This window comes from Palaemon carinicauda, chromosome 2, assembly GCF_036898095.1.
Source record: "Palaemon carinicauda isolate YSFRI2023 chromosome 2, ASM3689809v2, whole genome shotgun sequence".
In the NCBI taxonomy this organism is placed as follows: Eukaryota; Metazoa; Arthropoda; class Malacostraca; order Decapoda; family Palaemonidae; genus Palaemon; species Palaemon carinicauda.
The window spans coordinates 65,602,623-65,615,098 of NC_090726.1; the positions used below are offsets into that span (position 1 = coordinate 65,602,623).

The 12,476-nt window shown below is 41.8% G+C and overlaps 1 protein-coding gene across 3 annotated transcripts in view; it reads right to left on the reverse strand.

Moving 5' to 3' along the window:
• The window catches only part of LOC137625647 (uncharacterized protein F09G8.5), a 223,814-nt gene extending 211,785 nt beyond the window's left edge, over window positions 1-12,029 (reverse strand). The window contains exon 1 of one of the 3 annotated variants that reach the window (XM_068356568.1): window positions 11,847-12,029. In XM_068356568.1, the coding sequence (XP_068212669.1) occupies window positions 11,847-11,926 (80 nt within the window). In that variant the 5' untranslated portion in view covers window positions 11,927-12,029. The remainder of the gene's footprint in view (window positions 1-11,846) is intronic. The other 2 variants (XM_068356558.1, XM_068356564.1) reach the window with 2 other exon arrangements.
• Window positions 12,030-12,476: the final 447 nt, after the last annotated feature.

The window sequence follows — 12,476 nt, forward strand, 5'->3', positions numbered from 1 at the left end:
TATGGTGTCAGCAGTGACTTGCAACTTTTTATTGTACTGAAGAAACCTCAGGAACTTCCTAATATTGACAGATTCCTAATAGGGTTTGATACTCTTATACTTTTACTATGTATAATATGCATTCTAATGATAATGGTAATATTTTCCTGTACTCCCTGTTGCTACGATGGACAACAACCTTAAGCAGGGGTTTTCACCATTTATGTTCCCAAGTATCCTTTCAAGTATCTTTTATGTCAGGCATGTACCCCTATCCCCTTTTGTCTCATTATGTATATATAAAAATACAAAAGAGTATAAAACAACAAAAATCAATTATAGAAGAAAATATCATATACACATGAAGGGAGGTATACACAGATACACAGGCCTTTTTCACAAAAGCCCTGAAAAATTACCACCCAATAAGCTTACTCTTGTAATATATAAAGTATCTACAAAGATCATATTAGGCCTAATAGAAACACAGCTAAAATTTAATCAACGAAGAGAGGACACAGGCTTTAGTAGTGGGTACTGTATTCAATAACTGACCATATCAATGTACAGTAATCAACCAACTAATGAAAAAATCAACAGAGTATGACAAACCACTATGTATGGCATTTATAGGCATTGAGAAAGCTTTTGATTCTGTCAAAAGCTCAGCAGCAATGAAAGCCCTTCAAAGACAAGGAATAGATGAATCTTATGTTAGAACACTGGACGATATCTATATAGGAAGTACAGCCATCGTAAAAATTGAGAGAGCATTCTGATTGAGAAAGTAGTTAGTCAGGGAGACCCCATCGTACCCAAATTATGCATAGTAACCTTGAAGTTTTCAAAATTTTAGATAGGGAAAATGTAGGAATTAATCTCAATGGAGAAATCCCTTGACATAGTAGTAAAACTTGCTGAACTTCACACAAAATGTTTGCAAGACTGCTCTATACCTATAACTTGAAAAACCTATATAATTACATTAATTCACAAAAAGGGAGACAAGACCTGAAAAATTACCTACAAATAAGTTTACTTTCAATAATATATAAAACATTTACAAAGCACATACAGTATTAGGCCAAATAGAAAGACAGCTAGACTAATCGATCAAGAGACCAGCAAGGTTTTAGCAGCGGGTATTCAACAGCTGGCCGTATCCATGTAATCAACCGGCTAATGGAAAAATCAACTGAGTATAACAAACCACTATATATGGTATTTACAGACTATGAGAAAGCTTTTGATTCCGTCAAAAATTCAGCAATAATGAAAGCCCTTCAAAAGCAAGGAATACATGAATCTTATGTTGGAACCCTTGAAGATATCCATGCGGGTAGTAGAGCAATCCTAAACTACATAATGATATTGAGAAAATTCCGATTGATAAAAGAATTAAGACAGGGAGACCCCATCTATCCTAAATTATTCACAGCATGCCAATAAGAAATTTTTAAGAATTTACATTGGGAAAACTTAGGAATTAATATTAATGGGTAATACCATTACAACTTAACAATTGCAGATGACATAGGTGTTTAATGAATTATTGGCAGAATTGCAAAAGATTATGGAAGATTTGCATAAAGAAAGCAGAAATGTAAGACTGAAAAAGAATAGGAGTAAAACTAAAATAATGTTCACTGAAATGCAGACAACAAATAAGAATTATTGACAAAACTTTTAAGAGATTTTTAATGAATATACTGTACATACTTAGGACAAGCAGTAAGTGTTTCCCCAGGATATGAGACAAAAATCAAAAGAAGGATCAGCATGTGATGGAGAGCTTTTGGAAAATAAAATGAGATATGAAAATTAAAATGACACGTTCTCTAAAAAAGTAAAGTATTTAATCAGATGGTCCTACGTTTTAATCTATGCATGTGGGAAAGTTGGAGCCGTAATAAATAGTCTGGCCTATTCCTTACATATTCTCCTCTGTCCTCATACACCTGACAACACTGAGATTACCAAACAATTCTTCTTCACCCAAGGGGTTAACTACTGCACTGCGATTGTTCAGTGGCTACTTTCCTCTTGGTAAGGGTAGAAGAGACTCTTTAGCTATGGTAAGCAGCTCTTCTAGGAGAAGGACACTCCAAAATCAAACCATAGTTCTCTAGTCTTGGGTAGTGCCATAGCCTCTGTACCATGGTCTTCCACTGTCTTGGGTTAGAGTTCTCTTGCTTGAGGGTACACTTGGGCACGCTGTTCTGTCTTTTTTTTCTTCTTCTTGTTTTGTTGAAGTTTTTGTAGTTTATATAGGAAATATTTATTTTAATGTTGTTACTGTTCTTAAAATATTTTATTTTAATTGTTAATTACTTCTCTTATTTCCTCTTTTCCTTTCCTCACTGGGCTATTTTCCCTGTTGGAGCCCCTGGGCTTATAGCATCCTGCTTTTCTAACTAGGCTTGTAGCTTAGCAAGTAATAATAATAATAATAAAGCCTTAGAACATAAGCTATTTAAAACTCAGAGAGCTATGAAAAGAATAATGATGGGAATAACATTAAGAAACAGAAAAACAACAACATGGATACGAGAACAAACTAAAATGTTATTTTGATAATAAAATATATTTTTGAATATACTTACCCGGTGATTATATAGCTGCAACTCTGTTGCCCGACAGACAACTCTACGGTAAAAACTCGCCAGCGATCGCTACACAGGTTGCGGGTGTGCCCAACAGCGCCATCTGTCGTCCAGATACCCAGTACTCAATGTAAACAAAGACTCAATTTTCTCCTCGTCCCACTGCGTCTCTATTGGGGAGGAAGGGAGGGTCCTTTAATTTATAATAACCGGGTAAGTATATTCAAAAATTTATTTTATTATCAAAATAACATTTTTCAATATTTAACTTAGCCGGTGATTATATAGCTGATTCACACCCAGGGGGGTGGGTAGAGACCAGCAATATATGTTTACACTTTTATGAGCTAAGAGTTTTTATTTCATTTTAGAAGTTATCAAAATAACAAAAACAAAATAAATAGGTACCTGGTAAGGAAGTCGACTTGAACAATTACTCTGCCTTTTAAGTACGTCTTCCTTACGGAGCCTCGCGATCCTCTTAGGATGCTGATCGACCCCTAGGATCTGAAGTATCAAGGGTTGCAACCCATACAACAGGACCTCATCAAAACCCCTAATCTAGGCGCTCTCAAGAAATGACTTTGACCACCCGCCAAATCAACCAGGATGCGAAAGGCTTCTTAGCCTTCCGGACAACCCAAAAAACAACAATAAAAACATTTCAAGAGAAAGATTAAAAGGGTATGGAATTAGGGAATTGTAGTGGTTGAGCCCTCACCCACTACTGCACTCGCTGCTACGAATGGTCCCAGTGTGTAGCAGTCCTCGTAAAGAGACTGGACATCCTTTAGATAAAAAGACGCAAACACTGACTTGCTTCTCCAAAAGGTTGCGTCCATTATACTTCGCAGAGATCTATTTTGCTTAAAGGCCACGGAAGTTGCGACAGCTCTAACTTCGTGTGTCCTTACCTTCAGCAATGCTTGGTCTTCCTCATTCAGATGGGAATGAGCTTCTCGTATTAACAGTCTGATAAAATAGGATAAAGCATTCTTTGACATAGGCAAAGATGGTTTCTTAACTGAACACCATAAAGCTTCAGATAGGCCTCGTAAAGGTTTAGTTCGTTTTAAATAGAACTTAAGAGCTCTCACAGGGCATAAGACTCTTTCTAGTTCATTGCCTACCATATTCGATAAGCTGGGAATATCGAACGATTTCGGCCAAGGTCGAGAAGGCAGCTCATTTTTGGCTAGAAAACCAAGTTGTAGTGAACATGTAGCTTTTTCTGACGAAAATCCGATGTTCTTGCTGAAGGCATGAATCTCACTGACTCTTTTAGCTGTGGCTAAGCATACCAGGAAAAGTGTCTTTAAGGTGAGATCTTTCAGAGAGGCTGATTGTAGCGGCTCAAACCTGTCTGACATGAGGAATCTTAGTACCACGTCTAAATTCCAACCAGGTGTAACCAAACGACGCTCCTTCGTGGTCTCAAAAGACTTAAGGAGGTCCTGTAGATCTTTATTGTTGGAAAGATCTAAGCCTCTATGCCGGAAGACCGATGCCAACATGCTTCTGTAGCCCTTGATAGTGGGAGCTGAAAGTGATCGTTCTTTTCTCAGGTATAAGAGAAAGTCAGCTATTTGAGCTACAGAGGTACTGGTCGAGGATACAGATACTGACTTGCACCAGTTTCGGAAGACTTCCCACTTCGATTGGTAGACTCTAAGGGTGGATGTTCTCCTTGCTCTAGCAATCGCACTGGCTGCCTCCTTCGAAAAGCCTCTAGCTCTCGAGAGTCTTTCGATAGTCTGAAGGCAGTCAGACGAAGAGCGTGGAGGCTTTGGTGTACCTTCTTTACGTGTGGCTGACGTAGAAGGTCCACCCTTAGAGGAAGACTTCTGGGAACGTCTACTAGCCATCGAAGTACCTCGGTGAACCATTCTCTCGTGGGCCAGAGGGGAGCAACTAGCGTCAACCTTGTCCCTTCGTGAGAGGCGAACTTCTGCAGTACCTTGTTGACAATCTTGAATGGTGGGAATGCGTATAGATCTAGATGCGACCAATCTAGGAGAAAGGCATCTATATGTATTGCTGCTGGGTCCGGGATTGGTGAGCAATATATTGGGAGCCTCTTGGTCATCGAGGTTGCAAAGAGATCTATGGTTGGTTGGCCCCAAGTGGCCCAAAGTCTCTTGCATACATCCTTGTGGAGGGTCCATTCTGTTGGAATTACTTGCCCCTTCCGACTGAGACAATCTGCCATGACATTCAAGTTGCCTTGGATGAACCTCGTAACTAGTGATATGTTTTGACCTTTTGACCAGATGAGCAGGTCCCTTGCGATCTCGTACAACGTCAGTGAGTGGGTCCCTCCTTGCTTGGAGATGTACGCCAAGGCAGTGGTGTTGTCCGAGTTCACTTCCACCACTTTGCCTTGAAGGAGAGACCTGAAGCTTTTCAAGGCCAGATGTACTGCCAGTAGCTCCTTGCAGTTGATATGCATTATCCTTTGACTCAAGTTCCATAGTCCCGAACATTCCCGACCGTCTAATGTCGCGCCCCAGCCTACGTCCGATGCGTCCGAGAAGAGAACGTGGTTGAGAATCTGAACAGCCAGGGGAAGACCCTCTCTTAGGCTGATACTGTCCTTCCACCAAGTCAGGCAAGACTTCATCTTCTCGGAAATGGGGATCGAGACCGCTTCTAGCGTCTTGTCCTTTTTCCAGTGAAATGCTAGGTGGTATTGAAGAGGACGGAGGTGTAGTCTTCCTAATGACACAAACTGTTCCAGGGATGATAGCGTCCCTAACAGACTCATCCACTTCCTGACTGAACATCGTTCCTTCTTCAGCATGTTCTGGATGCATAACTGGGCTTGGCTTATTCTGGGGGCCGACGGAAAAGCCCGAAAAGCTAGACTGTGAATCTCCATCCCTAAATACACAATAGTTTGGGATGGGACCAGTTGTGACTTTTCCATATTGACAAGGAGACCCAATTCCTTGGTCAGATCTAGAGTCCACTTTAGATCCTTCAGACAGCGACGACTGGAAGAAGCTCTGAGAAGCCAGTCGTCCAAATAGAGGGAGGCTTGGATGTCCGCTAAATGAAGGAATTTGGCTACATTCCTCATCAGCCTCGTAAACACAAGAGGAGCTGTGCTTAGGCCAAAGCACAGGGCTTGAAACTGGTAGACAACCTTTTCGAAAACGAATCTCAGAAAAGGTTGGGAGTCCGGGTGGATGGGGACGTGGAAGTAGGCGTCCCTTAGGTCTAAAGAGACCATCCAGTCTTCCCTTCTGACCGCTGCTAGGACTGACTTTGTGGTCTCCATGGAGAACGTCTGCTTTGTGACAAAGACATTCAGAGCACTGACGTCCAGCACCGGCCTCCACCCTCCTGTCTTCTTTGACACCAAGAAGAGTCGGTTGTAGAATCCCGGAGTTTGACGGTCCGAGACTTTGACCACCGCTCCCTTCTCTAGTAAAAGAGACACTTCCTGTTTCAAGGCTCGTCTCTTGTCTTCCTCTCTGTACCTGGGAGAGAGATCGATGGGAGACGTTGCTAGAGTGGGTTTCCGTACAAAAAGGATCTTGTACCCCTCTCTGAGCAACTTCACAGATTGTGCATCTGCGCCTCTCTTTTCCCAGGTCTGCCAGAAGTTCTTGAGTCTGGCTCCCACTGCTGTCTGAAGAAGCTGGCAGTCAGACTCTGCCCTTAAAGGACTTGGTTCCTTTCTTCTTTCCTCGTTTCCCTTCGGCACGAGCACCTCCTCTGCTGGAGGCTCTGCCACGAAAGGGCGGAATAAAACGGGACGCTGGAGTGTCCATCCTTGGTCTAGCTGACAAGGTAGGCAAAGGGGTAGCTTTGCGAGCGGAGGACGCAACAAGATCGTGAGTGTCCTTCTGTATCAATGAAGCAGCTATTTCCTTAATCAGGTCTTCTGGAAAAAGGCACTTGGAAAGAGGAGCAAAAAGAAGCTCGGATCTCTGGCACGGTGTAACTCCAGCTGAAAGGAATGAGCATAGGTTTTCACGCTTTTTAAGGACTCCGGACACAAATGATGCAGCAAGCTCATTAGACCCATCACGTACGGCCTTGTCCATGCAGGACATAATGAGCAAGGAAGTCTCTTTCTCTGTCGGAGAGATCTTTCTGCTTAGGGCTCCTAGACACCAGTCTAAGAAGTTAAAAACTTCGAAGGCCCTAAAGATACCTTTCAAAAGGTGGTCCAGGTCCGAAGATGACCAACATATCTTTGAGCGTCTCATGGCAAGGCGGCGGGGAGAGTCTACCAGGCTTGAGAAGTCGCCCTGGGCAGAGGCAGGAACTCCCAAGCCGAGAACTTCTCCCGTGGCATACCAGACGCTCGATCTAGAAGAGAGTCTAGCAGGGGGAAACGTAAAGGCTGTCTTCCCTAAACTCTTCTTGGACTGCAACCATTCTCCTATAACCCGCAAAGCTCTCTTGGACGAGCGTGCGAGGACGAGTCTAGTAAAGGCAGGAGTGGTAGACGGCATGCCTAACACAAACTCTGACGGAGGAGAACGAGGAGCCACAGAAACAAACTGGTCCGGAAACATCTCTTTGAAAATGGCCAAAACTTTCCTAAAGTCCAAAGAGGGTTGAGTAGACTAAGGCTCGTCCAATTCTGATTGTGGTTCATCTATGTGTGCAGCAACATCATCATCAGAAAGTCCCTCATCCGATAACTGATGAGGAAACGGCAACGGAGTGGGTAACGGCTGGTTCGCTGAGTCCGGTCGCACGGGTGCATGCGTGACTGAGCCGGACGCAACGTCATGGAACTGCTGCCCAGTCTGTGAGCTGGCAACAACCACGGCAGCGCGGGGACGCACAGCGTCTACTCCAGACTGTCTGGACTGACGTGGGTGCGCAGTGGAAACCACACTGGGTTGCGGAGGTTGACGCACCGCGTCAAAACAAAGCAACTCTGACGGTTGTTGAACCTCCCGAACGTCAACGGAGACCTCCGTGCGTCGCCTAACGTCAACATGCGGCTGGCAGATCACACTGGAACGCATGGGTGGCGGAACTCTCTCAACTGGTGTGCGTGAGAAGGTTACCTCAGCGTCCACAGGACGCACAACCGATCGTGTGGAAGGTTGTAGGCTAGGTGCTGCACTAGCTGGTGCGGCAGCAACCTTCTCCGCACGAAAGTCCTGCATAAGAGACGTCAGTTTTGACTGCATGTCTTGCAGTAGAGACCACTTAGGGTCTACGGGAGCAGGTGCAGCGACAGATGGTGTTACTGTCTGAAGCGGTACCGCTTTGCCTCTCTTAGGCGGTGAGCAGTCATCGGATGACGGCAGCGAGTCCGAACTGACCCAGTGGCTACAACCGGGCCGTTGGACTTGCGCTGAAGGGACCGACTTGCGTTTTAACGGTCGTGAGACCTTGGTCCAGGGTTTCTTGCGAGAAACACCTTCCGAAGACGAGGTATAAATGGGCTCTCTCGTCTTAGTTAGGTAGGAGCGATCTTGGGTAGAAACGCCCGATACCACGGAGGGAACGTCTGTTCGCTGATTAAAGCCTCTCGAACCCATTTGTCGTACGACATTGCTTCTCCCCTGGACTTGGGAGCTTGCAAGAGGTCCCGGACTAGGAGGACGACAGGCACGAACAGACGAACCCTCAAGCGCAACACTATCCACAACACTATCACTCGGCACTTTAGCACTTCCCACTGCACTTTTGCACTTAAGCTCCTTCACATCCGCCATGAGCTGATTACGGTCACTAGCAAGGGACTCAACTCTCTCACCCAGAGCCTGGATGGCACGCATCATATCAGCCATCGAAGGTTCCTGAGTGCCAGGAGGGGGGTTAGGAGCAACCACTACAGGGGAAGGAATAGGTTGTGGGGCATGAGGAGAGGATATATCAATAGAACGAGAAGAACTTCTCCTAACTCTATCTCTCTCTAGCCTACGTGTATACTTTTGGAATTCGATAAAATCGAATTCCGAAAGCCCAACGCACTCCTCACACCGATCTTCCAATTGACAGGTTTTATCCCGACAATTGGAACAAACAGTGTGAGGGTCGATAGAAGCCTTCGGAAGACGCATTGAACAGTCCCTAGCATTGCACTTCCTAAATTTGGGGACTTGAGAAGGGTCAGCCATTTTGAATTGGTCAAAGGGAAATTAAAAAAACTATCAAAAAGTCATCAACAAAGAATCCGTCATCAAAAAGAGTTCAAGGATTTGTGTGAAGAGAAACCCTGCACAGCGAAAGCTCAAAACTAGAATAAAGTACTTCACCAATTAGTTGTGAAAAAACTCCAGTTTAGCAACAGCGAGTAAGTACGTCTTGTCGATAGCTCGACAGAGAGAAAATTGAGTCTTTGTTTACATTGAGTACTGGGTATCTGGACGACAGATGGCGATGTTGGGCACACCCGCAACCTGTGTAGCGATCGCTGGCGAGTTTTTACCGTAGAGTTGTCTGTCGGGCAACAGAGTTGCAGCTATATAATCACCGGCTAAGTTAAATATTGAAAAGTAGAGGATACTGTATCATAACAACATGCAAGAAAAAGAAATGGACATGAGCAGGATATATAATGAGCATGACAGATAATAGATGGGCATCAAAAATAACAGAATGTGTCCCCAGAGATACCAAAAGAATCAGGGGAAGGAAGAGAAAACGATGGATTGACAAACTAAGAAAGTTTGCAGGTGTGGACTGGCATAGAAAGACCATAAACAGACACAATGGAAGGATACGTCTCAGGCCTTTGTTCTGCAATGGACTAGTAATGGCTGAAGAGGACGATATAGATGTTGATACTGTAGAAATACAGATACATACATACATATATAGATACAGTATATATATATATATATATATATATATATATATATATATATATATATATATATATATATATATATATATATATATATATATATATATATATATTTGTCTCGACATCTAGGGATGTCGTGTTCCTGTGCAAAGAAAACAGAATATGAACGGGCCCTTCAGCCCAAAGTCCAGGCCGTGCTAGAGGACGCTCTCCAGGAGATCCTAGATGGGTCCCCATGCTTCTACATGTCAACTCTTTCTTGTAGAAAAGGCGTCTAAAGGATTGAGACCAATCATCGATACCTTCACCTTGAACAAGTTTTATCAGCAGAAACGGTCAGACTAAGGATTTAATGATAAGATTGGACTTAAAGGAAGCATACTTCCAGGTCCCAATCAATCTATCGTCAAGGAAGTACCTAAATTCCCATTCTCTGCAATCTGTTGATCATCACATGAATGTAAACAAAGGCGTGTTCATATGGGTTACCTACCAGTAATCGAAATGTTTGAAACAGCTGACAAGCTGTTAATTTGTTTGTACTTTTTGCATCAGATGATGATTATAGTAATTGTGGGGGATTTTAAATACAGTACCAATTAACATGCACATAGCTTAATTAACATATATACAATTATATTTTATATCATTTGGGGCTTGGTGTGTGCATCATAGGCCTACTTGAATAAATGTTACTGAGTAAATTAAAAGCAGCAAATTGCTGCATCAAGATCTATCAGATGTTGATTGTGTAGTTGAGTATTAGGCAAAATAGTTGTAAGGCAGCTTATCACAGCTCTGCTTACAATCAAAATGAGTTGCTTTTATTCTTTGGACTGTGAGAAACAGATGGCTCATCTGGCTCAAGCAAGGGAGGAACAATAAAGTTTACATCAAATGGTGCAGAGAAAAATAAGCTTTAATTTCTTAAACAACTATGACATATTCAGAGATGAAGCCACTACAAATTTAACTTCAATACAGAGTTCTTGATATTTAATATAAATTTTACAAGAATAAAATAGTTTTAATCATCAACGAAACTAAAGTTTAAACATTAGTTACCAACAGCACTGATAATAATATGAAGGGAATTAACTCAAGAGCCACTTCCGATAGCAAAATCAAAATCAGAAACAATGCATCTACTAAAGTGAGAGTTAAAATCAACAACAAACATAAAAGAGGCTCTTTGTCATATTCCAATATTCTTACAATGGATGTCGAGAAATGGTTAATAATTACTATAATCTGAGGCATGACTGCAAAACATGTAAACTTGTCATACCTGACATAAACTCTTATACAATAATTTGGATCTTGTGGTACACACACATTCAGAAAAAACATCATGCTGGATGCAAATTCCTAATATACACTGCCATAGCCCACTTGCCCTAAAAATTGCTTCATCTTCACGAGTTAGTGATTTCTATACTTAGAATAAAGATCTTTGACGAGTGCTTATAACTATCAATCTAGTAAAGGCCATAGTGGGAAACTGGTTTTAGAGTTTTGACAATTAATCTGTTTAACGCTACAAATAATTCCGTTTTAGTTAGACTGATTGATTGAACTTTGGCGTGAAAAAGTTGAATTGTGATTGCTAATCGTATAAAATCCTAAAAGAACAATCTTGGTTAGGTTAGATTACATAAAGTAAAGTCGGGAGGGCTCAATGTGATGCTAGTGACACTATTCTTTAAAATTTATTGAGTTATGCTGATTATATACTTCAACCATAAATTATCTAGATTGCTATCTTGTGATTTAGACTACAGCACTTCAGCCCAATTCCTTATAGGTGTAAGCCAGTCCACTCTACAGCTTGCTCAGTCTTAAAAAGCCTGTTTCAATAATGAAATAGGACCCCTCTATAATAGTTGCTTACACTATGTAAGTCTTTGGAAATGAAAAATAGCTTGCAGAAAAAAAAACAGAATTGAACAAAGAATAAATAAGGTTACAGATTAATATACAAATCGTGAGGAATAATATTGGGGGGGGGGGGGTAAAACTGAGTCATAGTGTAAACATTTTATCATACAGATAAGTATGCAAGGTTTCCGGTAGTTTCAAACTGTTTTGTAATTTAATTAAAGTTTGTAGGTCAATTATATGGGTAATTATTCATTGTAAGTTAAGGAGACAAAAAAAAAATATATGGTCTGGTCTTCTAGGGTTATTGAATATCTAATTTTTACTGCACCCGGCAGGCAAAATCACGAAACTGTCAGCGAGGTTACTGACCAGGAAAGAGGTAATGATTTGACAATACTCAAAGAATTGGACACAAAGCTTCAAAAAACCTCTTCATGAATGGGTTACTCCTGTCACTTTTCCTTTCCATTCGGGCATACCCCTATGACCATTCCCAAAACACCCACACTTGCTACGCATAAAACCTTTCCTAAGTGCCCGACACCTGGGCTTATTTAGCCTATCACAGCTTTTGTTACGGATTAAATCAATGCACTTACCAGCAGTTTAGCTTCTTGACATTATGAAGGTCGCTTCCCTTTGACCTGGCGACCACCATATCTTCTGTAAGTTTAGTCATGGTCGATGGTTTTATCGGTGGAAGTTACGGACGAGTTTTGTCTCTCGCTGAAAACTGATCCAGACAACAACATTGGGAAGCCTCGTTCAGGAGCCTAATCTCTGAATCGACAACGATTTAGAAACGTCACAACGTTTCTGTTTCGTTCGAATCTTATAACTGACTTCGACTCAGGATTATCTCTTATCTGCACATTCTCTCCCCTTGGATTTTGTTTAGCTTGAAACAAATTCAATATATCAGATTAATTTTACATTTTGAATTAAATACTTCAATATTTTGCAAACATAAAAAGTACATAACTTCTGTCATTGCTCATATAAATAAAACACTTATGTATTTTTCATTCGCAACACATATAGTTGAACAAGCTTCCTTGTGCTAAGGGTCACCACCGTTTCGCCTACAGTGGTCAGGTCTTGGCATGCAATAATAAAAAGAAAAGTGGTTATTCCCAATGTTTCTCGTATTTGACTAACTAGTGAATGGGATTTATTATCTGATGAGATTCTCATTAAAACTAAGGACCCCATGACTGAATGTTTCTAAT